Below are 18,885 nucleotides of genomic sequence, written 5' to 3'. Positions count from 1 at the left end.
TGTGTCCATCAATCAATAAATATGTTCATTTTTTAAAAAATCAGTGTTAAGTTTCTTCCAGAACATACAATAATTAAAAAAAAAACAGGGCTTTTTTTGTAGCAGGAACTCCTTTGCATATCAGGCCACACCCCCTGATGTAGCCAATCCTCCAAGAGCTTACAGTAGGCCCTGTACTAAGAGCCCTGTGAGTTCTTGGAGGATTGGCTACATCAGGTGGGTGTGGCCGAATATGCAAAGGAGGTCCTGCTACAAAAAGATCCCTGAAAAATCCTAATAATACTTGCCGGTTTTGTTTCTTTGGGGAATGCCATGAGTTTGTTGCCAGCACTGGCATTCTTTTGGTTTCCTCCCTCTCTTCAAGGTCTCTACTATAACAGATAGATCTCTCTTCTGGGGACAGAGAACCACAACCGGAGAGACAAGTTCACCAGCTGCATTTGGTGAGACGAGCTTTTGAACAATATGATAATATATTGTGGAATGAATTTGCTCCTTGAATTATATATTTCTTTAAGTGATCACCTGTTTCCCCCTCAGCCTTTCCTCCATTTTAGGCTGTCAAGAACCCTCTGAGGTAGATTGAAAAGCAGCTGAGAACTCAAGAAGACAGAGCATTTGGGGGCAGGTCAGTGGCCAAAACCATTTGGGTAGACTGCTTATATGGGGGACGAGGGTGTTGCTGGAGGTATCCTTCCCTAAAACGGAAGAGAAAGGGGAAAGAAGGCAGTTAGCTGAAGAGAAAAAAACCCTGCCCTACGCTGTTCCTGATACTCTATCCCTCTCCAGGATTGGCAATGTAGAGAGTTCGCTGCTGCTTCTGAATCCCATGGTAGCTGCCTGACTGAACATAAATTTACTGGTGCTCGGTAAATTTCATCTCGGCCCAAAGCATCAGTTTTTTAAAGTCTGATGAATGGTTGAACGACATTGTCAAAATTTGTAATTAGTTCGTTCAGGATGTGAATTTGTCCCCGGCTCAAAAAGTTCAGGCATGTTATGAACTGAGCACTGTGACTTCCCCATCCCACCAATAAAAGCTCTTCTCTAGCTCCAAATGTAACTTCGGGCGCTTTTTTGTAGCAGGAACTCCTTTGCAAATTTTGTAGTAGAAACTCCTTTGCACACACCCCTGATGTAGCCAATCCTCCAAGAGTTTACAGGGTTCTTAGTACAGGGTCTACGGTAAGCTCCAGGAGGATTGGCTACAACAGGGGTGTGTGGCCTAATATGCAAAGGAGTTCCTGCTACAAAAGAGGAAAAAGGAAAGGTCCCCTGTGCAAGAACCAGTCGTTTCCAACTCTGGGGTGACGTTGCTTTCACAAGGTTTTCATGGCAGACTTTTTACGGGGTGGTTTGCCATTGCCTTCCCCAGTCATCTGCACTTCCCCCCGCAGCAAGCTGGGTACTCATTTTACCGACCTCGGAAGGATGGAAGGCTGACTCAGCCTTGAGCTGGCTACCTGAAAACCCAGCTTCCGCCGGGGATCGAACTCAGGTCGTGAGCAGAGCTTAGGACTGCAGTTCTGCAGCTTTAACACTCTGCGCCACAGGACTACAAAAGAAGGCCCTGGTAAATGAATATTCTGTGAAATTCTGCCCACATTCACCATGGTCATTCAGTGAACCAGGCATTCAAAGGCTGCTGTTCTATGGACACCCATACAGAAAAAATTCTTTAATGTCTGTGTTACTCCCACTCCAACTCACATTAATGGCTATCAGACTTCATGAAGTAGAAAATCACCTCTTTTGAAGGGTCACATGCAAGAGTTCTTTAACGTTAAGCCCTTTGCTTTTGATGATACAGCCTTGGATTGCTTTGAACTCTGCAGCCAGACAGGTTTTGGTTTGATGAGTATCTTCTTCTCTCTGCTTGGATCATTGGCCTGGATTGTTGCAAACCTTTTAGTCGGGGCTTGTTCCCTCTGCAGTTCTGCCTTATTCCCAGATTGGGGCGGGGGGGGGGAGTGGAATTTCAAGCCACTTTCCTCCACAATTCTTCTCAGAACAACAGTTTCCAGTAGGGTTGCCGGATCCAAGTTGGGAAATTCCTCGATATTTGAGGAACCTGGGGAGGACGGGGGCCTTAGTGGGGTACGATGCCATAGAGCAGGGGAATCAAACTCATTTGTTATGAGGGGCCGGATCTGACATAAATGAGACCTTGTCGGGCTGGGCCGTGTGTATCATAAAATGTAATGCCAGGTTATGGAGACATAAACTTTATAAAAGACACAGAGAAACACAATGCAAGGTTCTTCTAAAAGCTTTAAATAAAACATGCTTAAATGATCATCACTCTTGCAATATTTTATTCAGCAGTCTCTGATAACTGAAGGAAGCAAGAGAGAGAGAGAGAGAAGGAAGCAGACTTGCTTGCGGGCCTGAGAGGAGCCCTCTGGGGTAGGGTTGCCAAGTCCAATTCAAGAAATATCTGGGGACTTTGGGGGTGGAGCCAGGAGACATTGGGGGTGGAGCCAGGAGCAAGGGTGTGACAAGCACAAGGGAGTTCTGGCCATCACATTGCAAGGGACTGAACACCTTTTCAATGCCTTCCTTCCATAGGAAATAATGAAGGATAGGGGCACCTTCTTTGGGGGCACATAGAATTGGACCCCCTGGTCCAATCTTTTTGAAACTTGGAGGGTATTTTGGGGAGAGGTACCAAATGCTACGCTGCAAATTTGGGGGCTCTACCTCAAAAAACAGGCCCCCCAGAGCCCCAGATACCCGCAGATACCCGCAGATCCATTCTCCATTATCTCCTATGGGAATACATCTCCATAGGGAATAATAAAGTTCCCAGCAGACATTTCCCTCCCCTTCCTTCGCTTTCTGATGACCCTGAAGCGGGGGGAGAGCCTCCAAACTGGGGGATCCCCTGCCCCCACCTGGGGATTGGCAACCCTACGCTGGGGGTCTGATTCAGCCTCCGGGCCGCATGTCCGACACCCCTGGCATCCAGTCCACCCTCCCCAGGGGAACTGAGCACTGGAATCTGGAGATGTGCTGTCATTCCAGGCAATCCCAGGTCCCACCTGAAGGCTGGCATCCCACAATACACCACATCTATGCAGCCCTTGCAGGCCTTTCGTAGCGGAAGAAACAGCATCCTAATCAAAATAATACTATTCCCCGTTTAGGGTTGCCAATCCCCAGGTGGGGGCAGGGGATCCCCCGGTTTGGAGGCCCTCCCCCCGCTTCAGGGTTGTCAGAAAGAGAAGGAAGGGGAGAGAAATGTCTGCTGGGAACTTTATTATTCCCTATGGAGACTTATTCCCATAGAAAATAATGGAGAATTGATCTGCGGGTATCTGGGACTCTGGTGGGGGGGGCTGTGTTTTGAGGTAGAGGGACCAAATTCTCCGTGTAGCATCCAGAACCTCTCCCCAAAATACCCTCCAAGTTTCAAAAAGATTGGACCAAGGGGTCTAATTCTATGAGCCCCAAAAGAAGATGCCCCTATCCTTCATGATTTCCTATGGAAGGATTTAAAAGGTCCCTTTAAATGTGATAGCCAGAACTCCCTTTGGAGTTCAGTTATGCTTGTCACACTCTTGCTCCTGGCTCCACCCCCAAAGTCTCCTGGCTCCACCCCCAAAGTCTCCTGGCTCCACCCCCAAAGTCTCCTGGCTCCACCCCAAAGTCCCCAGGTATTTCTTAAATTGGACTTGGCAACGCTATCCCTGTTACAAATGGCCAGCTACTTTTGCTGCATGTGTGTGGAGGAGTCCTGGGTGAGCCCCTGGCTTGCTTGTTGTATGGGAGACGTCTGCAGTAGCCTCTCCCTGCAAGGTCAGGAGAAGACAGATCCAGGGCTGGCCCTGCCACTAGGCAAACTAGGTGACTGTATAGGGTGCCGGCCTTCTGGGGGCACCAAATTGGATGCCCTCCATGTGACTCAGAAACGTTATCAGTGCGGCGGGCGGGGCAGGGGAAGACACCAGAATTTAGCCTTGCCTAGGGTGCCAGACAATCTAGGGCCAGCCCTGGACAGACCAAAGGCAGAGAAAGAGGAGTCAGAGAAGCTTCTAGAACAGACAAAGAAAGGCTTCATACATAGTGCAAAGGGAAATACAGCGCCCCCTGGTGTCCAGGCATGTTGGGTTACCTGTTCTCCAACACTTCCTCTCCCTTTCTTCTCAAGGTGACTCTGGCGAAAGACTCAGCCATGGCTCCGGAGGGACCCCTTCTTCCCTCCTTGCCGCTTCTGTTCTCGGTCCTCTTCCTCGTTTCCTCGGTGGACAAGAGCCAAGCGGGTTATCGGAGCTTCATGAGGCACCACGTCGACCAGAGGCGGATGATACAAAGCCACCATGCCTACTGCCAGCATATAATGAGAGCCAAGGGCCTGACGAGTCCCGTCTGCATGAAAAAGAACACCTTCATCCACTCCTTGAACATCCACGTCAAAGTCATCTGCGGCATCGGGGGAATCCATTTCAACACCACCTTGTCGGACAGCCTCCACAGCTACATCATAACCACCTGCCATTCCCAAGGGGGCTCCCCCCCAAACGACTGCAAATACAGAGGCCAAAGCCAGCGCCGGAGGGTGCGCGTGGCCTGCTCCAGAGGGGTCCCCGTGGGCTTCCGAGGAATCCTCATAGCCTGGCCCTGAGACGTCCAACCCGCATTAGACTAGCACAGGGCTTTTTTGGTAGCAGCACCTCCTTTGCATCTGAGGCCACCCACCCCTGAGGTAGCCAATCCTCCTGGAGCTTACAGGGTTCTTAGTACAGGCCCTATTGTAAGCTTCAAGAGGACTGGCTACAGCAGGGCGGGGTAGCCTGATATGCAAACTGGGAGTTCCTGCTACAGAAAAAAAAAAAAGCCCTGCCGCTTGCAGTCCAGCTCTCTATTTAAAGTAGGGTTGCCAGATCCCCTCATTGCTCCAGTGGGAGGATTGGGGGAGGCATCCTGGGGGTGGGGGGGGACATCACGTGAAGTCCTGACATCACCCAGAACCAATGTTCCCTGTAAGCTGCAGAGTCTTGTGAGCAAAAAGTCTACCTTGTGAGCAAAGTTCCCTCTAAGCTGCAGAGTCTTCTGAGCAAAAGTCTACCTTGTGAGCAATGTTCCCTCTAAGCTGCAGAGTCTTGTGAGGAAAAAGTCTACCTTGTGAGCAATGTTCCCTCTAAGCTGCAGAGTCTTGTGAGGAAAAAAGAAATCTACATTGTGAGCTACTGGTATTAAAGTTGCGAGCGACCAGCATGCAAGCTGTGAGCTGCTGCATAAATTATTGTGCTCTGGGGTCATCCTTCCTGAGGTAAGACAACAAATGTGTGAGCTGGAGGCTAAAAATCTGTGAGCTGGCTCACGCTAACTCCGTTTAGAGGGAACACTGCTTGGGTTTTTTGGCCACTGTGTGAGAGTGTTGGACTGGATGGGCCATTGACCTGATCTAACATGGCTTCTCTTAGGTTCCTATGTTCTTAAATATGTCAAAATAGGAGACTAAGGTGTAAATCAGGGGTGGCCAATGGTAGCTCTTCGGGGGGGGGGGTTTGCCTACAACTCGCATCAGCCCCAGCCATTGGCCGTGCTGGCTAGGGCTGATGGGAGTTGTAGGCAAAAAAACATCTGGAGAGCTACCATTGGCCACCCCTGGTGCAAATGAATCCTTCTGAATTGTGGAATGCTATGAGTAATTAACTGAGATCCTGTTGTTACGCTCCATTCGTCTCCTCTCAAGTATGGAGGTAAAGCATATCTATATTTACTCTAAAGTAAGTCCCAATTAGTTCAATGTGACTTCCCCAATGTTAGCGCGCATACGACAGCTGCCAAAATCTGCATCCACCACCGTTTTTACTGCAAACCTGTAGACCTCCCCGACTGGTAGGAGAAAGAGGATCTTTTCCATGGTAGGAACAGTTGGAACTGCTGGAGAACTGTTTTTCCGCATTCTGTTGCGAGTGGAATTGAAATGGAGGTGGAAGGTGGGGAACCACACAGCCTTTACTATAGCACCATATACCTCCTAGAAATGCATCCCCCACAAACAAATCCAACTACATATTAGAAGCCAGCAGCCTGGGACAAAAGCCCCAATTCTCTTTGCAATTTTCCTTTTGCTTCTGTGGTTTCAGCTTAATTCATTACCTTCCCATTCTCCTGGGACTTCTTGGTGCTCTCTTGGCACTTACAAATTAAAGGTTAATTATCCGTTAGTAGAGTCTAAGCAGTGGTTCTGATCTCTGCTACTTTACAATCAGCACAGTTGTGAAATAATGATCACAACAAGGGTTTTCTAAAACAAGCAGAGGTCTCAACGGTCTACAAAGTGTGAAACAGAAGACTCACACGTCTCTTCCCAAGGAACAACTGATTCAAAGATACCGGAGAGATGACAGGAAGTAGCTGATCAGGCTAGAAGGAGAAGGAAGGGAGGAAGTGTTTCAAAGACAACAGGTTAGTTTGCTCAGCCTCACTGATCATATCCACAGTTTACAATCCAAGAAAAATCCAATCACAGCTATAAAGTGCTCTGATTCCAAAACCAACATCCAAAACCAAAATCAGCAGGGCTTTTTTTGTAGAAAAAGCGCAGCAGGAACTCATTTGCGTATTAAGCCACACCCCCTGATATTACCATTGTTTCACTATAGGCTTTTTTGGAGAAAAAGGGATTCATTTGCATATTAGGCCACACCTCTGACGCCAAGCCAGCCGGAGCTGTGTTCCGGTGCGTTCCTGCTCAAGAAAAGCCCTGAAAATCAGCTAAAGTTGCTGCCGATCAGGTCTGAAAAAAAAAAAAAGATTACACACTGGAATGGAGCAGTAGGAAAAAAGCAAGAGCCCAGGAGCACTGTAAAGACTAACAAAAATTGTGGCAGAGGAGGAGCTTTCATGAGTCACAGCTCACTTCTTCAGAACGTGATATCTGAAGAAGTGAGCAGTGACTCACGAAAGCTTATCCTGTGCAACAATTGTGGCCAAACTTGCTTAACGTAAGAGGCACACAATAAATGTCAGACGTTTGAGAGCCGCAAGACATTAATGTCACATGTTGGAGGGGAGGAGAGGGGAAGGGAGGGGAGGCGAGAGGGGAGGGGAGGGGAGGCGAGAGGGGAGGAGAGAGGGGAGGGGAGGAGAGGGGAGGAGAGAGCAGAGGAGAGGGAAAGGGAAGAGAGAGGAGAGGGGAGGAGAGAGGGGAGGGGAGGAAAGAAGAAAGGGGAGAGGGGAGGAGAGAGAGGAGGGGAGGGGAGAAGAGAGGGGAGAGGAGAAAGGGGGGAGGGGAGGAGAAGGGAGGGGAGAGGGGAAGGGAGGAGAGAGGGGAGGGAAAGAGGGGAGGAGAGAGGGAAGGGGAGGAGAGAGAAGAGGGGAGGGGAGGAGAGAGGGGAGGAGAGGAGAGAGGGGAGGGGAGGAGAGAGAGGAGGGGAGGAGAGAGGGGAGGGGAGAGGAGGGGAGGAGAGAGGGGAGGGGAGGAGAGAGAAGAGAAGAGAGGAGAGGAGAGGGGAGGAGAGAGGAGAGGGGAGGGGAGGAGAGCGGAGAGGGGAGGAGAGGGGAGGAGAGAGGGGAGGAGAGGAGAGAAGAGAGGGGAGGGAGGGATAGAGGAGAGGGAAGGAGAGAGGAGTGGGGAGGGGAGGAGAGAGGGGAGGGGAGAGGAGAGGGGAGGAGAGGGGAGAGAAGAGGAGAGGAGAGGGGAGAAGAGAGAGGAGGAGAGAGGGGAGGGGAGCAAAGAGGGGAGGGGAGCAAAGAGGGGAGGGGAGGAGAGAGGAGAGGAGAGAGGGGAGGAGAGGAGAGAGGGGAGGGGAGAGAAGGGAGGGGAGGAGAGAGGAGAGGGGAGGGGAGGAGAGAGGGAAGGAAAGGAAAGGAAAATAGATGGGGTAGAGGGAGAGAGATGTGGAAAGAAAACGATTTTTAAATGCATTCTCCAAGCCACCAGCTAGCTTGGCTTGGAGAAGTGATTTAAAGAGAGAAATGCCTTCTTCAAGCTGGTCGACGCAGTGGTAAGGGCTTTGGGAGCCACACAACATGTGTGAAAGAGCCACGTGTGGGCTCCCGAGCTGCAGTTTGGCCACTGCTGGTCTTTACAGTGCTCCTGGGCTTCTTGCTCTTTTCTGCAGCCGCAGACGAACACGGCTACCCATCTTGCATCACACGGAATGCAAACTGGCTGACTTTCATATAGTCGTGATCTAGAGAGCCTGAATCACTGCAATTTCCAACCGAGTGACTAAGCGGCAGCCAGCCTCTCTCATGAGCTGGAGGGAGCCTTGTGATCTTAACAAGAGAAGCCTTCCTCATGAACAAACACGATGCTGGAGCTGCCCTGACGTCATCTGCAGGTGTGCCTTGTAGCCATGTTCAAGAAGCTTTGGAAAACATCTTTTTCTGGTGGAAACATCTGGACCAAAATGAACCCTCCAATAACGTTCAGCCCATGTTTGCTGCCATTTCTGGGGGCTCCAGCTGGGTTCTCACCTGTCAGAAAAACTCACTAGTCCTCATGATGATGGAGCAGCGTGGCAACACGAGGAAAGCTGTGGTATTCAGTGACACCCTGTGGGTTTGAAAAAACACTGGCATTTCCTGTTTCTCTGCTTTCCTGTCCCTTATAAGTATTCACTTCCCTTCTTCTGGATTATTCTTTTCTTTGTTTTCCTCGCCAGGGATGGTGTCAGAAGTGACCAGAGCATCTTAAACCAGAGGTAGGTTTTGGAAATAGAGTGGGTTTTACGTACTTTTGTAATGTGGTTTTTTGCACTGTGAGAGCAAAGCAGTAACAATAGTAAAGGATAGGATGCGTCCTCCCCATTTTACAAATCGGGGAGGATATGATTCCATTTATCCCCACTCACTTTGTATGCACTTTGGAGGATCTTATCCTCAGAACTCCAGTAATTTTCTTTTTTTTAAAAAAAACTGGAAACCCTACCTGGAGTTCTCCGACCTGGATCTGGCCGCTCTATCCCCCACCCCCTACCTGCATCCCGGAGGAGCCAGGTAAATGTCTCCCACCTGGACCATGCCCCTCATCCACCTAGAGTTGTCAGCCTCCAGGTGGGGCCTGGAGAGTCAGTTTGGTGTAGTGGTTAAGTGTGCGGACTCTTATCTGGGAGAACCGGGTTTGATTCCCCACTCCTCCACTTGCAGCTGCTGGAATGGCCTTGGGTCAGCCATAGCTCTGGTAGGAGTTGTCCTTGAAAGGGCAGCTGCTGTGACAGCCCTCTCCAGCCCCACCCACCTCACAGGGTGTCTGTTGTGGGGGAGGAAGGTAAAGGAGATTGTGAGCCGCTCTGAGACTCTTTGGAGTGGAGGGCAGGATATAAATCCAATATCTTCTTCTTCTTTTACAACTGATCTCCAGCTGGCAGAGACCAGCTCCCCTGGAGAAAATGGCTGCTTGGAAGGGTGGACTCTAGGACAGTGCTGAGGCCCCTCCCCTCTCCTGGATCAACCCCCAGAGCCTTCAGTAGGGTCACCAATCCCCAGGTAGGGGCAGGGGATCCCCCAGTTTGGAGGCCCTCCCCCTATTTCAGGGTCATCAGAACACGGGGTGGGGGAGGGAAATGTCTGCTGGGCACTCCATTATTCCCTATGGAGATCAATTCCCATAGGGTTCCATGGGAAATTGATCCATGGGTATCTAGGGCTTGAGGAGGGGCTGGGTTTTTGTTTTTTTAGTTAAAGGCACCAAATTTGCAGCATAGCATCCGGTGCCACTCCTCAAAACACCAAGTTTCAAAAAGATTGGGCCAGGGGGTCCAATTCTATGATCCCCCAAAGAAGGTGCCCCATCTTTCATTATTTCCAATGGAGCGAAGCCATTTAAAAGAAATGTGCTCCCCTTTAAATGTGATGGCCAGATCTCCCTTTGGAGTTCAATTATGCTTGTCACACCCTTGCTCCTGGCTCCTCCCCCAATGTCCCCTGGCTCCACCCCCAAAGTCCCCAGAGATTTCTTGAATTGGACTTGGCCTAGCAGACCCGAGTACTGACCCACCCCTCGTTTAGGGTTGCCAATCCCCAGGTGGGGGCAGGGGATCCCCCAGGTTGGAGGCCCTCCCCCCCCCACTGCACAGTCATCAAAAAGCGGGGGGGGGGATGTCTCCTGGGCATTCCATTATTCCCTAATGGAGACCAATTTCCACAGGGAATAATGGGGAATTGATCCACAATCATCTGGGGCTCTGGGAGGACTGTTTTTTGAGGTAGAAGCACCAAATTTTCAGCATAGCATCCAGTGCCTCTCCAGGATTGGACCAGGGGATCCTATTCTATGAGCCCCCAAAGAAGGTGCCCCTATCCTTCGTTATTCCAAATGGAAGGGAGGCATTTAAAAGGCATATGGCCCCTTTAAGCGAAATGGCCAGAACTCCCTTTGGAGTCCAATTTACTTGTCACCCCCTTGCTCCTGGCTCCACCCCCAGTGTCTGCTGGCTCCACCCCCAAAGTCCCCAGATTTTTTCTTGAATTGGACCTGGCAACCCCGCCAGCAGCCCCCATTGACCCAGGCCTTCTTTCCCGCAGGCCGCTTGCGAAGGGACCCAGCGATGGCGAGCGGGGGACGGCGCCTAGGGGGCGCTGCCGCCCCCTTGGTGCTGCTGCTGCTGCTGGCGGGCTGGCTGGCGGCGGAGGCGGGGGCGGAGAGCTACCAGAAGTTCCTGCGGGAGCACTTCGACCACCCGCCCACCGAGGTCCCCGACCGGCGCCTCTACTGCGACCTGCTCATGCAGCGCCGCCGCCTGGCCGGCCCGCACCACTGCAAGCACCTCAACACCTTCGTCCACGCCCAGCCCGAGCGCCTCATCGACGTGTGCGGCCCCGGCGGGGAGCCCACCGAGGGAGACCTGCGCCAGAGCCACGACCGCTTCCCGCTCACCGTCTGCAAGCTGCGGCACGGCTCGTGGGCGCCCGACTGCCGCTACGAGGTGGCCGACGCCGTGGAAAGGATCGTCATCGCCTGCGAAGGCGGCTTCCCAGTGCACTTGGAGACCGAGATCCCCGGCTAGACGCCCGTCCTCTCTCGCTCGTGGGGAAGGAACGGCACGTGTTGCACTGCCAGCTTGCGAATAAAAGGAACGCTTCCCTTTCTTCATTGGTGGAGGCTGATCATGTGGTCTGGTTTGGTAATTTGTAACATCAGGGCTTTAGCAGGAACGCACAGGAACGCAGTTCCGGCTGGCTCTGTGCCAGTGGTGTGACCTAATATGCAAATGAAGTCCTGCCGAGCTTTTTCTACAAAAAGCCCTATGTGAAGCAGTGGCGATGTCAGGGGGTGTGGCCTGATATGCAAATGAGTCCCTGCTGGGCTTTTTTCTACAAAGAAAGCCCTGTCTAACACCGTTTTGCTCCCCGATGCAGACCCAAACGGACTTACACCATTTTCCCCTTCTCGATTTGATCCTCACCACAACCCTGCGAGGTAGATTCAGGTGGGGAACCCTGCTGGTTTGAAGCAACAGAACAAAACAGTTACAAAATAGTAAAGAGTCCAGTAGCCCCTTTAAGACGAACAGATTATACTGTAGCAAACTTTCGAGAAACACAGCTCTCTTTGTCAGATCCGCAGAGAGCTGTGTTTCTCAATAGCTTATACAACAATAAAATTAAAGGTGCTACTGGACTCTTTACTGTTTTGCAGCAACAGACTAACAAGGCTAACTCTTCTGGAACAAAGTTGGAGTCCAGTGGCACCCTTCAGACCAGCATAAGTTTAATTCTGGGTATAAGCATGCACGTGAAAGCATATACCCAGGCAAACTTGTGTTGGTCTGAAAGGCGCTACTGGACTCCAGTTTTGTTCTGTTGCTTCAGGCCAGCACCCTGGCTACCTACCCACCTAAATCTATAGCAGGGGTGGCCAAACTTGCTTAACATAAGAGCCACATAGAACAGGGGTGGCCAACGGTAAGTCTCCAGATGTTTTTTGCCTACAACGCCCATCAGCCCCAGCCAGCATGGCCAATGACTGGGGCTGATAGGAGTTGTAGGCAAAAAATATCTGGGGAGCTACCGTTGGCCACCCCTGACATAGAATAAATGTCAGATGTTTGAGAGCCACAAGACGTGAACGTCAGATGTTTGAGAGCAGGCAGGCAGGCAGGAAGGAAGTAGATGGGGGGGAGAGAGATGGAAAGAAAGCAACTTTAACTTCAAATGCTTTCTCCAAGCCGCCAGCTGGCTTGGCTGGAAGAAGTGATTTAAAGAGACAAATGCCTTCTCTAATCTGGCTGACGAGGCGGTGGGGGCTTCAAGACCCACACGATGTGTGCGAAAGAGCCACCTGCGGCTCCCGAGCTACAGTTTGGTCACTCCTGACCTATGGTCAATAAAGACTTTTTGCTTGTAGATACGACGTTCAAATGCAGACTTCGTCTCCACGCTTCCAAAAGTCTAAATTCTTGCCACTAGGTGGCGCTAAAAGTCAAACCCTAATAACAGGACATGTAAGAAAACAGGAGAGAAGTGCTTTCCCAGCGCCTTACAAACAGTGCGCGCACGCAAAACCTATACCTAGAATTAAACTCCGTTGGTCTTTGGGCCCAGAGAGAACATGACTCCATTAGAAATGGATATTTAAAGCTGGGTCTACCCAGAGAGTAGTCCCGCGTTCTTAACCACTGCGCCACACTGTCCATCTAATTAAATCAAATGAAATTCTACGTTTGTAATCATCAGACAAGACGGCGGGGGGTGGGGTGTTTCCCTATTGACAAATTTAATCTGTTGATAAACACCACCCCCTTTTGGTTTAACAACTGATTAGATCTCTCAGGATATGATTCACGTGTTTACTGAAAAGTATGAGCTTGTTGCAGGATTGAAACCCGTGACTTCTCACATCCTACGCGAGAATCGCACCGCTAGCCTAAGGAGCTAAACAATCGCCCGAAAGAAACGCAGGCACGATTTTGCGCTTTAGTGCCACCTGCAGGTGCGATTCTGCTATAGCTTTCTGTGGTCTTTCTATTTCGCTTCTAAAAACCAGCTAAAAAGGCTGGAACTTAAATGCAGATCAGGGAATCACACGCTCTTCCTCTATCTCCGCATGCTCCTTCCTCCTCTCAGAATAGAAAGACGGCGATGGAGAAATCCAGGCTTATCTTTACGCTCTAAAATCAAATCAATCATTAATGCAACCGGACGTCCTTCCTCCAAACAGGAAGCTCAAACACGAACACACCAAGCAGCGCTTCTGACTGCTACAGGTGGAGACCGGGTAGTCACAGCAAGACGGTGAAGCCCTTCGAATAATACATCCCTACATATCCAGGCAATAAAGTTCCCAAAAAACTTTGGATGGGGAAAAAAAAATCAGAATTCTGTCAGGGGGAATGTCTTCGTGTAATTCGACGCCTTGAAAGGTGTAGCAGCAGCAACCGAGGGGAAAGCAATCGAGGGAGGTTCTCTGAGCATGCACAGTGTGTCTTTTTCTCCTCCTCCTATTAAGCGACCACAGCCAGGACGAGAGAGCTTCCAATGCCGTTCCTTTTAAAAAATATACTAATCCCCACAAAGAGCGAAAAGTAATAAAAACAAAGCAAAACACAGGGGCGGAACTGTTCTAATTCCTCCACGTTAACGTTTCCTCGTCGGGGAATTAAATCCTCTCTTGGATTGCGCTTTCCTTCTTGGATGTCCAGAAGTCCAGAATCGGTACAGAACTTACGAGGGAAAAACCCACTCGGCAAATGCAAAGCTGCCCATTTCAGAAGCAGGAAGAGGGGGGGAAGGCAGCGAATAGGGATAGGCAAAAACAATCAGCAACGCTTTCAGAACTATCAGATTCCAATAATGTGGACTAGCGTGGTATATAATGGTGTCGCTTAAAATTAGAGCGACAAAGAGAGAGAGAAAATTATAACCAGAGGGAAAACCCCCCCGTGCATCATACATTTGAATCCCCCGCCATCCTTCATCTGCTGATACATAACAAAGGCCCCAGCGAGATTTGAACTCGCGACCCCTGGTTTACAAGACCAGTGCTCTAACCCCTGAGCTATGGAGCCTCCCTTATGACTCAGTCTTCATCCATAAACCTACGAATGTTGAGGCTGCAGCTTCTTTGGTTAAAATACTAAATATTTGGTCATCATATTCAGAGTGAAGACTGCTTGCAATTGCTCTTCTAGCGCCTTTTAGAAACTTCGCCGTCTTTTCCATATTACATTCATTTTTAAAAGAAATCTTTATCCTAGATTTATTTTTTATAAATTTTGCTGTAAGGGCCGCTTGCCTCCGCCTTCCTGGGAGCTCATTTTTCCCATCGCTGCAGCGCTAAATTCCGCAAAAAGATCGCTATTCTTAACGACGGCGCATTGACGGGTGACGAGTATCTAAAGCCAGCTTTTAAAGCAAATTCGCAAAAGTTGGGCTCGTCCGGGATTTGAACCCGGGACCTCTCGCACCCAAAGCGAGAATCATACCCCTAGACCAACGAGCCAGCTGCTTAGCGCATGCTTTAGCCAATACTTACAGATGCTGGAAAACTAGTTTTTGCTCTTATGCAATCGTTACTTGGAGTTTGACACTTAGCGCCACCTACCGGCAAGAATGTAGACTTTGGGAAGCGTAGAGACCAATTCTGCATTTATCCTCGTATCTACAAAGACCTTCCTGACTATAGATCTGAGTGGGCGATATTCTGGCTTCTTAGTCCAGGGATCCGAAGCAACAGAACAAGGTTGGGATCCAGTGGCGCCTTTAAGACCAACAAAGTTTAATTCTGAGTATAAGCTTTTGGATGCATTCTTATACCCAGAATTAAACTTGGCTTGTCAGAAAGATGTCGCTGGACTCCAACTTTAATCTAGCAAAAACTGGATTATTTTATTTTATTTTTTTTAATATTAAAAGAGTACTTTAGGGAAATCTGAATTGATGATGGACAAGCAATGCTACACTAAATCTACAACGGACAAAAAGAGATTCCATTCTGTAGGTGGAAGGTCCATTTCTATTTCCTATGACTAGTATATTTTGCCTTTTGAGATGAGTAAATTCATTGAATTCTAGGGGATATACTCAAAAGTAAACAAGCACAAGACCATGACCAAGTCATCTTTTTACACACTAAGAATAATTCACATACAAAATTAACGATGACAAGATGTGACCAGTTTAGCTGACTTTTAAAAGAAATAAAATAGACCTAAATGGAATCTCCATAGTCTAAGTTTGTGTGCCTATGAATCCCAGATGCTGGGGGGAGTATTAAACAGAGGGAGACTGAGTCCTTTGTCCCTTCTGGTGAGGTACTGGTCAAGAGCTGGTTGGTCACTGTGGGAAACAGGAAGGAAGGGCGGGAGGAAGGAAGGAAGCCGATCAGCCAACCAGCCAGCCAGCCTTCTGCAGTTAGGCATCAGTTGCCAAATGCCGATAGAAGAAAACTCTGGATTTGAGTGTCATCCCCCAGATACCACTTTCCCAGCCTCTGGGCTCCTCACAATTCCCAGAGTCACCGCACTAATAGGAGAGGCCTCCTGAGGTTCCCAAAGATAGTTTCCCACCTTCCAGAGTTTGGTCTCTATCCATGTGGGTTCTGTCTATCCAGGGACTGGCATTCGGCCCTGGAACCTGTTGTGATTGTCTGGGATGTGAAATGCCCCACAGTATTCAAAGCAGTAATTAAGAAGAGTGCTCCCAGGGATGTGAAAACATGAGCCCCTCTCTATGCTTTTTCTGCAACTAATTAGCTGCCTTCCCAGAAAAAGAGATCTCCTGAAATTACCACTGCTCTTCAGATGACAAGGATCAGTTTCCCAGGAGAAAATGGCAACTTTGGAGGGGGTGGATTTTACAACATCATACACCACAAGGGTCCCTTCACTTCCACAAACCTGGCCCTGTCCAGGCTTCCCCCCCAAATTTCCAGGCATTTCCCAATCCAGAGTTGGCAACCCAATCCCAGAACAATCATTGAAAAGGCCTCAGGCCTCCACCTGAGGTAGTCACCTTCTCCTAAGTGTCTTCGGAGGACTGTGTCCATATCTGGAGAGAACATTAAAAAAAAAAAAAGGCCATGTTGAATTAGCCAGGGGTGTCAAACTCATTTGTTATGAGGGCCAAATCTGACATAAATGAGACTTTGTTGGGCTGGCCATATTGGGCTGGGACATGCCAGGTCATGTCGGACTTGGCCATGTGTGTACCTATTTAAGATTAGGTAGCAGAGACATAAACTGTATAAAGGACACACACAAACACAATTAAAGAGTTTTTTTTTAAAAAAAAACTTAAAACATTAACACTCATTGGTCTTAAAGGTGCTTTCTTTGTAGCTCTCCCATGGGATCCAAAGGAAGCTCTGGCTCTTTCCTTCCTTCCCCAGGGGACCAAGAGGAGCCTCAGCCAATAGAAGGAAGAGAGGCTTGGCTCAGTAGCTATGCAATTTAGAGAGCCTGGCAAAGCAAGTTATCCCGCCTCTCCAAGGGAGGAGCCTCAGCCAATAGAGAAAATAGAGGCTTTGCTCTGTAGTTCCTGTGCAATTGAGCAAGCTGTGATGCAGAAGGAAGCAAGAGAGAGGGAGAAGGAATCAGATGACAGACAGTTGCTCAGTTGCTCAGGAGCCTGATAGGAGCCCTCCGGGGACCTAATTCAGCCCCCAGGCCACATGTTTGACACCCCTGAATTAGACCAATGGGCCATCTTTGTCTCAGTTTCCCTCAGTGGCCCACCAGCAACCCCAGAAGTCCCACAAACAGGAGCAAAAAGCTAACCCCCCCCCACACACACACACTGTTGCCTCCCCAGCAATTGTTATTCTGAGATGCACTGCTGCTGAATATGGAGGTTTCATTTAACCATCGTGGCTAACAGCCTATCCCTCCCAATTTTGTCCAGTTCTCTCTCCAACACTAGAAATGAAATAACCTTCACACAACCCACTGTTTTTGCACAACAACCTTGCAAGGCAGGTTCCGCTGAGATAGAGTGGCTTACTTACAAAAAAGATCCGGGAGTCTCATCTTCGTAGTTCAAAGCTGGCAGAATTAGAATGAATGGTCCACCACGAAGTTGCACACCTTTTGTTTCCAGCACCCCCTGGCCTTCAATACCTCTTGGCTGCAAGATGCCAATGGTTAAAAAAAACCCATTAGAGGCAAGAACCAACATCCAGGCCTTGAGCAAGCACTTTTAGCTATCTCTGCCTTGTTTGCTTGTTTGGAGGTGACACAGACTAAACGCAAGCCCTCATGCCTGTAAAGCAAATGCTCTACCACTGAACTCCAGGCCCTCCTCAAGACAATTCTTTGGGGACTCATTCTCAGGGCAATAGGTTGAAAGTTTGGTGTAGCTGAAGAGGGACCCCTGAATAATTAATGAATGCCCCTATAATAATAAATGAAAATATGCTCTTGCCTTTAAAAGCAAAAAGGATGTCTGATGCAACATTTAGAGTGACTGTTGGAGGCCACACAGCCCAAAATGGGTGTGAATTCAAGGTTGTAAAAGTAGACAAGAGAGGCCCTGAGAAGCTTCTGCTAAGCTGATAATGAAGGCAGGATGTATGGAAAAGTACAGGAAGGTGGGACATGTTAAGTAGATAAGGGGGAGGCTTGCCTGCTTGTTTTGGGGTTGAATAAAAACGGCTTGCATGAGGAAAACCTTAACTTAGTCATTTTGGGGGCTATGCCCGACTAAGTTCTGCTTTGATGTCAAAGTAAATCATTTTATACCAAGCAATATGTGGGGCTCCGTTATTTACCTTCTACATAGCAAGTTTGTTTGGTGCAGCGGTTAGGAGCATGGACTCTAATCTGGAGAACCGGGTTTGATTACCCACTCCTCCATATGCAGCTGTTGGTATGACCTTGGGTCTGTCACATCTCTCTTGTGTTCTCTCAAGAGCAACTCTCTCAGCCCCACCTATCTCACAGGGTGTCCGTCATGGAAAGAGGAAGGGAAAGTGATTTTAAGTCAGTCTGGGACTCTTTCAGGTAGTGGAGGGCACGGTATAAAACCAATTCTTCTTCTTCTCCTTCTTCTTTTTTCCTAACTTCTAACCATCTCTTATCTCAAAAACTTTACCCTACAGGATCACCATAAGTTGGCTGTGATTTTCCACCATCACAAGTTTTCCTGCTTGCCCCTGTGAGATAAGAACATAAGATAAGAGAGATGCCATGTTGGATCAGACCAATGCCCCACCCAGTCCAACACTTTTGTCACACAGTGGCCAAACCCCAGGTGCCATCTGGAGGCCCATCAGCAGTGCCAGAACTCCAGAAGCCCTCCCACTGTTGCCCCCCCCCATCATTACCCCAGACAGTGTTCCCTCTGTACCTTGTGGCTAAGAGCCACTGATGGACCTCTGTTCCACCAATGTCAGCAGATGGGGTGCAGGACATGTGTAGGTGGCCCCTACACATGCCCAAGTTGAAGGGGCACTGAAAACAGCCATGGTGTCAGAGAGAACCAGTGCTGCAGTAGGCAGACCAATGGCCTAAATCAATGTGAGGCAGTTTCCTGTGATCCGATCATATTCTCGCCAGGCCTTGAAGTTGAGTTGATGTCTTTTTCCCCCCTTTTAACATCACTGCCAGACTAACACCTGAGGGAACAGCAGTTGTGTAGCTAACAACCTCCCCAGTCCTTCTTGCCAACTCCCCAGGTCCCTAATGGAAGCGAACAAGCGATGTGACTTTAATAACACCCCTGGTGTGAGAGAGCCGAGCTGAAATAATTGCTACTCAGATTAACAGCAGGCCTCAAACCCTCGCAGGGATACCTCCTTGCCAATTATCGCTCCTCCGCTAAGCAGATGCTCTGAGCCCAGCCAGAGGCTTCATTATCTCTGACTAAACTTTGTCAGGAAACTTTGTTACACTGGGGATATTTTGGGAGTGTGAGCGCATGCGCAGTAAGCGAGGCAGATTTTCTCACGCTCTGATCAGCGCCGTCCCTCAGGGAGGGCCCTATGAACCAAGA

At 49.2% G+C, this 18,885-nt stretch overlaps 1 protein-coding gene and 2 non-coding genes across 3 annotated transcripts; 1 reads left to right on the top strand and 2 right to left on the bottom strand.

The window, feature by feature from the left end:
- Nucleotides 1–8,590: 8,590 nt before the first annotated feature.
- Nucleotides 8,591–11,035, top strand: LOC132584014 (ribonuclease-like). Its single transcript, XM_060255783.1, has 2 exons — nt 8,591–8,660; nt 10,483–11,035. The coding sequence occupies exon 2, from the start codon at nt 10,506–10,508 to the stop codon at nt 10,962–10,964; it is 459 nt and encodes a 152-aa protein (XP_060111766.1). The 5' UTR covers nt 8,591–8,660; nt 10,483–10,505; the 3' UTR covers nt 10,965–11,035.
- A 2,856-nt stretch (nt 11,036–13,891) lies between these two features.
- On the bottom strand, nt 13,892–13,964 carry TRNAT-UGU (transfer RNA threonine (anticodon UGU)). Its single transcript has one exon. It is a non-coding gene; the product is annotated as a tRNA-Thr (tRNA).
- A 362-nt stretch (nt 13,965–14,326) lies between these two features.
- Nucleotides 14,327–14,398, bottom strand: TRNAP-UGG (transfer RNA proline (anticodon UGG)). The gene has a single exon. It is a non-coding gene; the product is annotated as a tRNA-Pro (tRNA).
- Nucleotides 14,399–18,885: the final 4,487 nt, after the last annotated feature.

Source organism: Heteronotia binoei, chromosome 15 (genome assembly GCF_032191835.1).
Source record: "Heteronotia binoei isolate CCM8104 ecotype False Entrance Well chromosome 15, APGP_CSIRO_Hbin_v1, whole genome shotgun sequence".
Lineage (NCBI taxonomy): Eukaryota > Metazoa > Chordata > Lepidosauria > Squamata > Gekkonidae > Heteronotia > Heteronotia binoei.
Note: the sequence above shows the minus strand (reverse complement) of the source record. Positions and strands in the feature narration are given on the sequence as shown.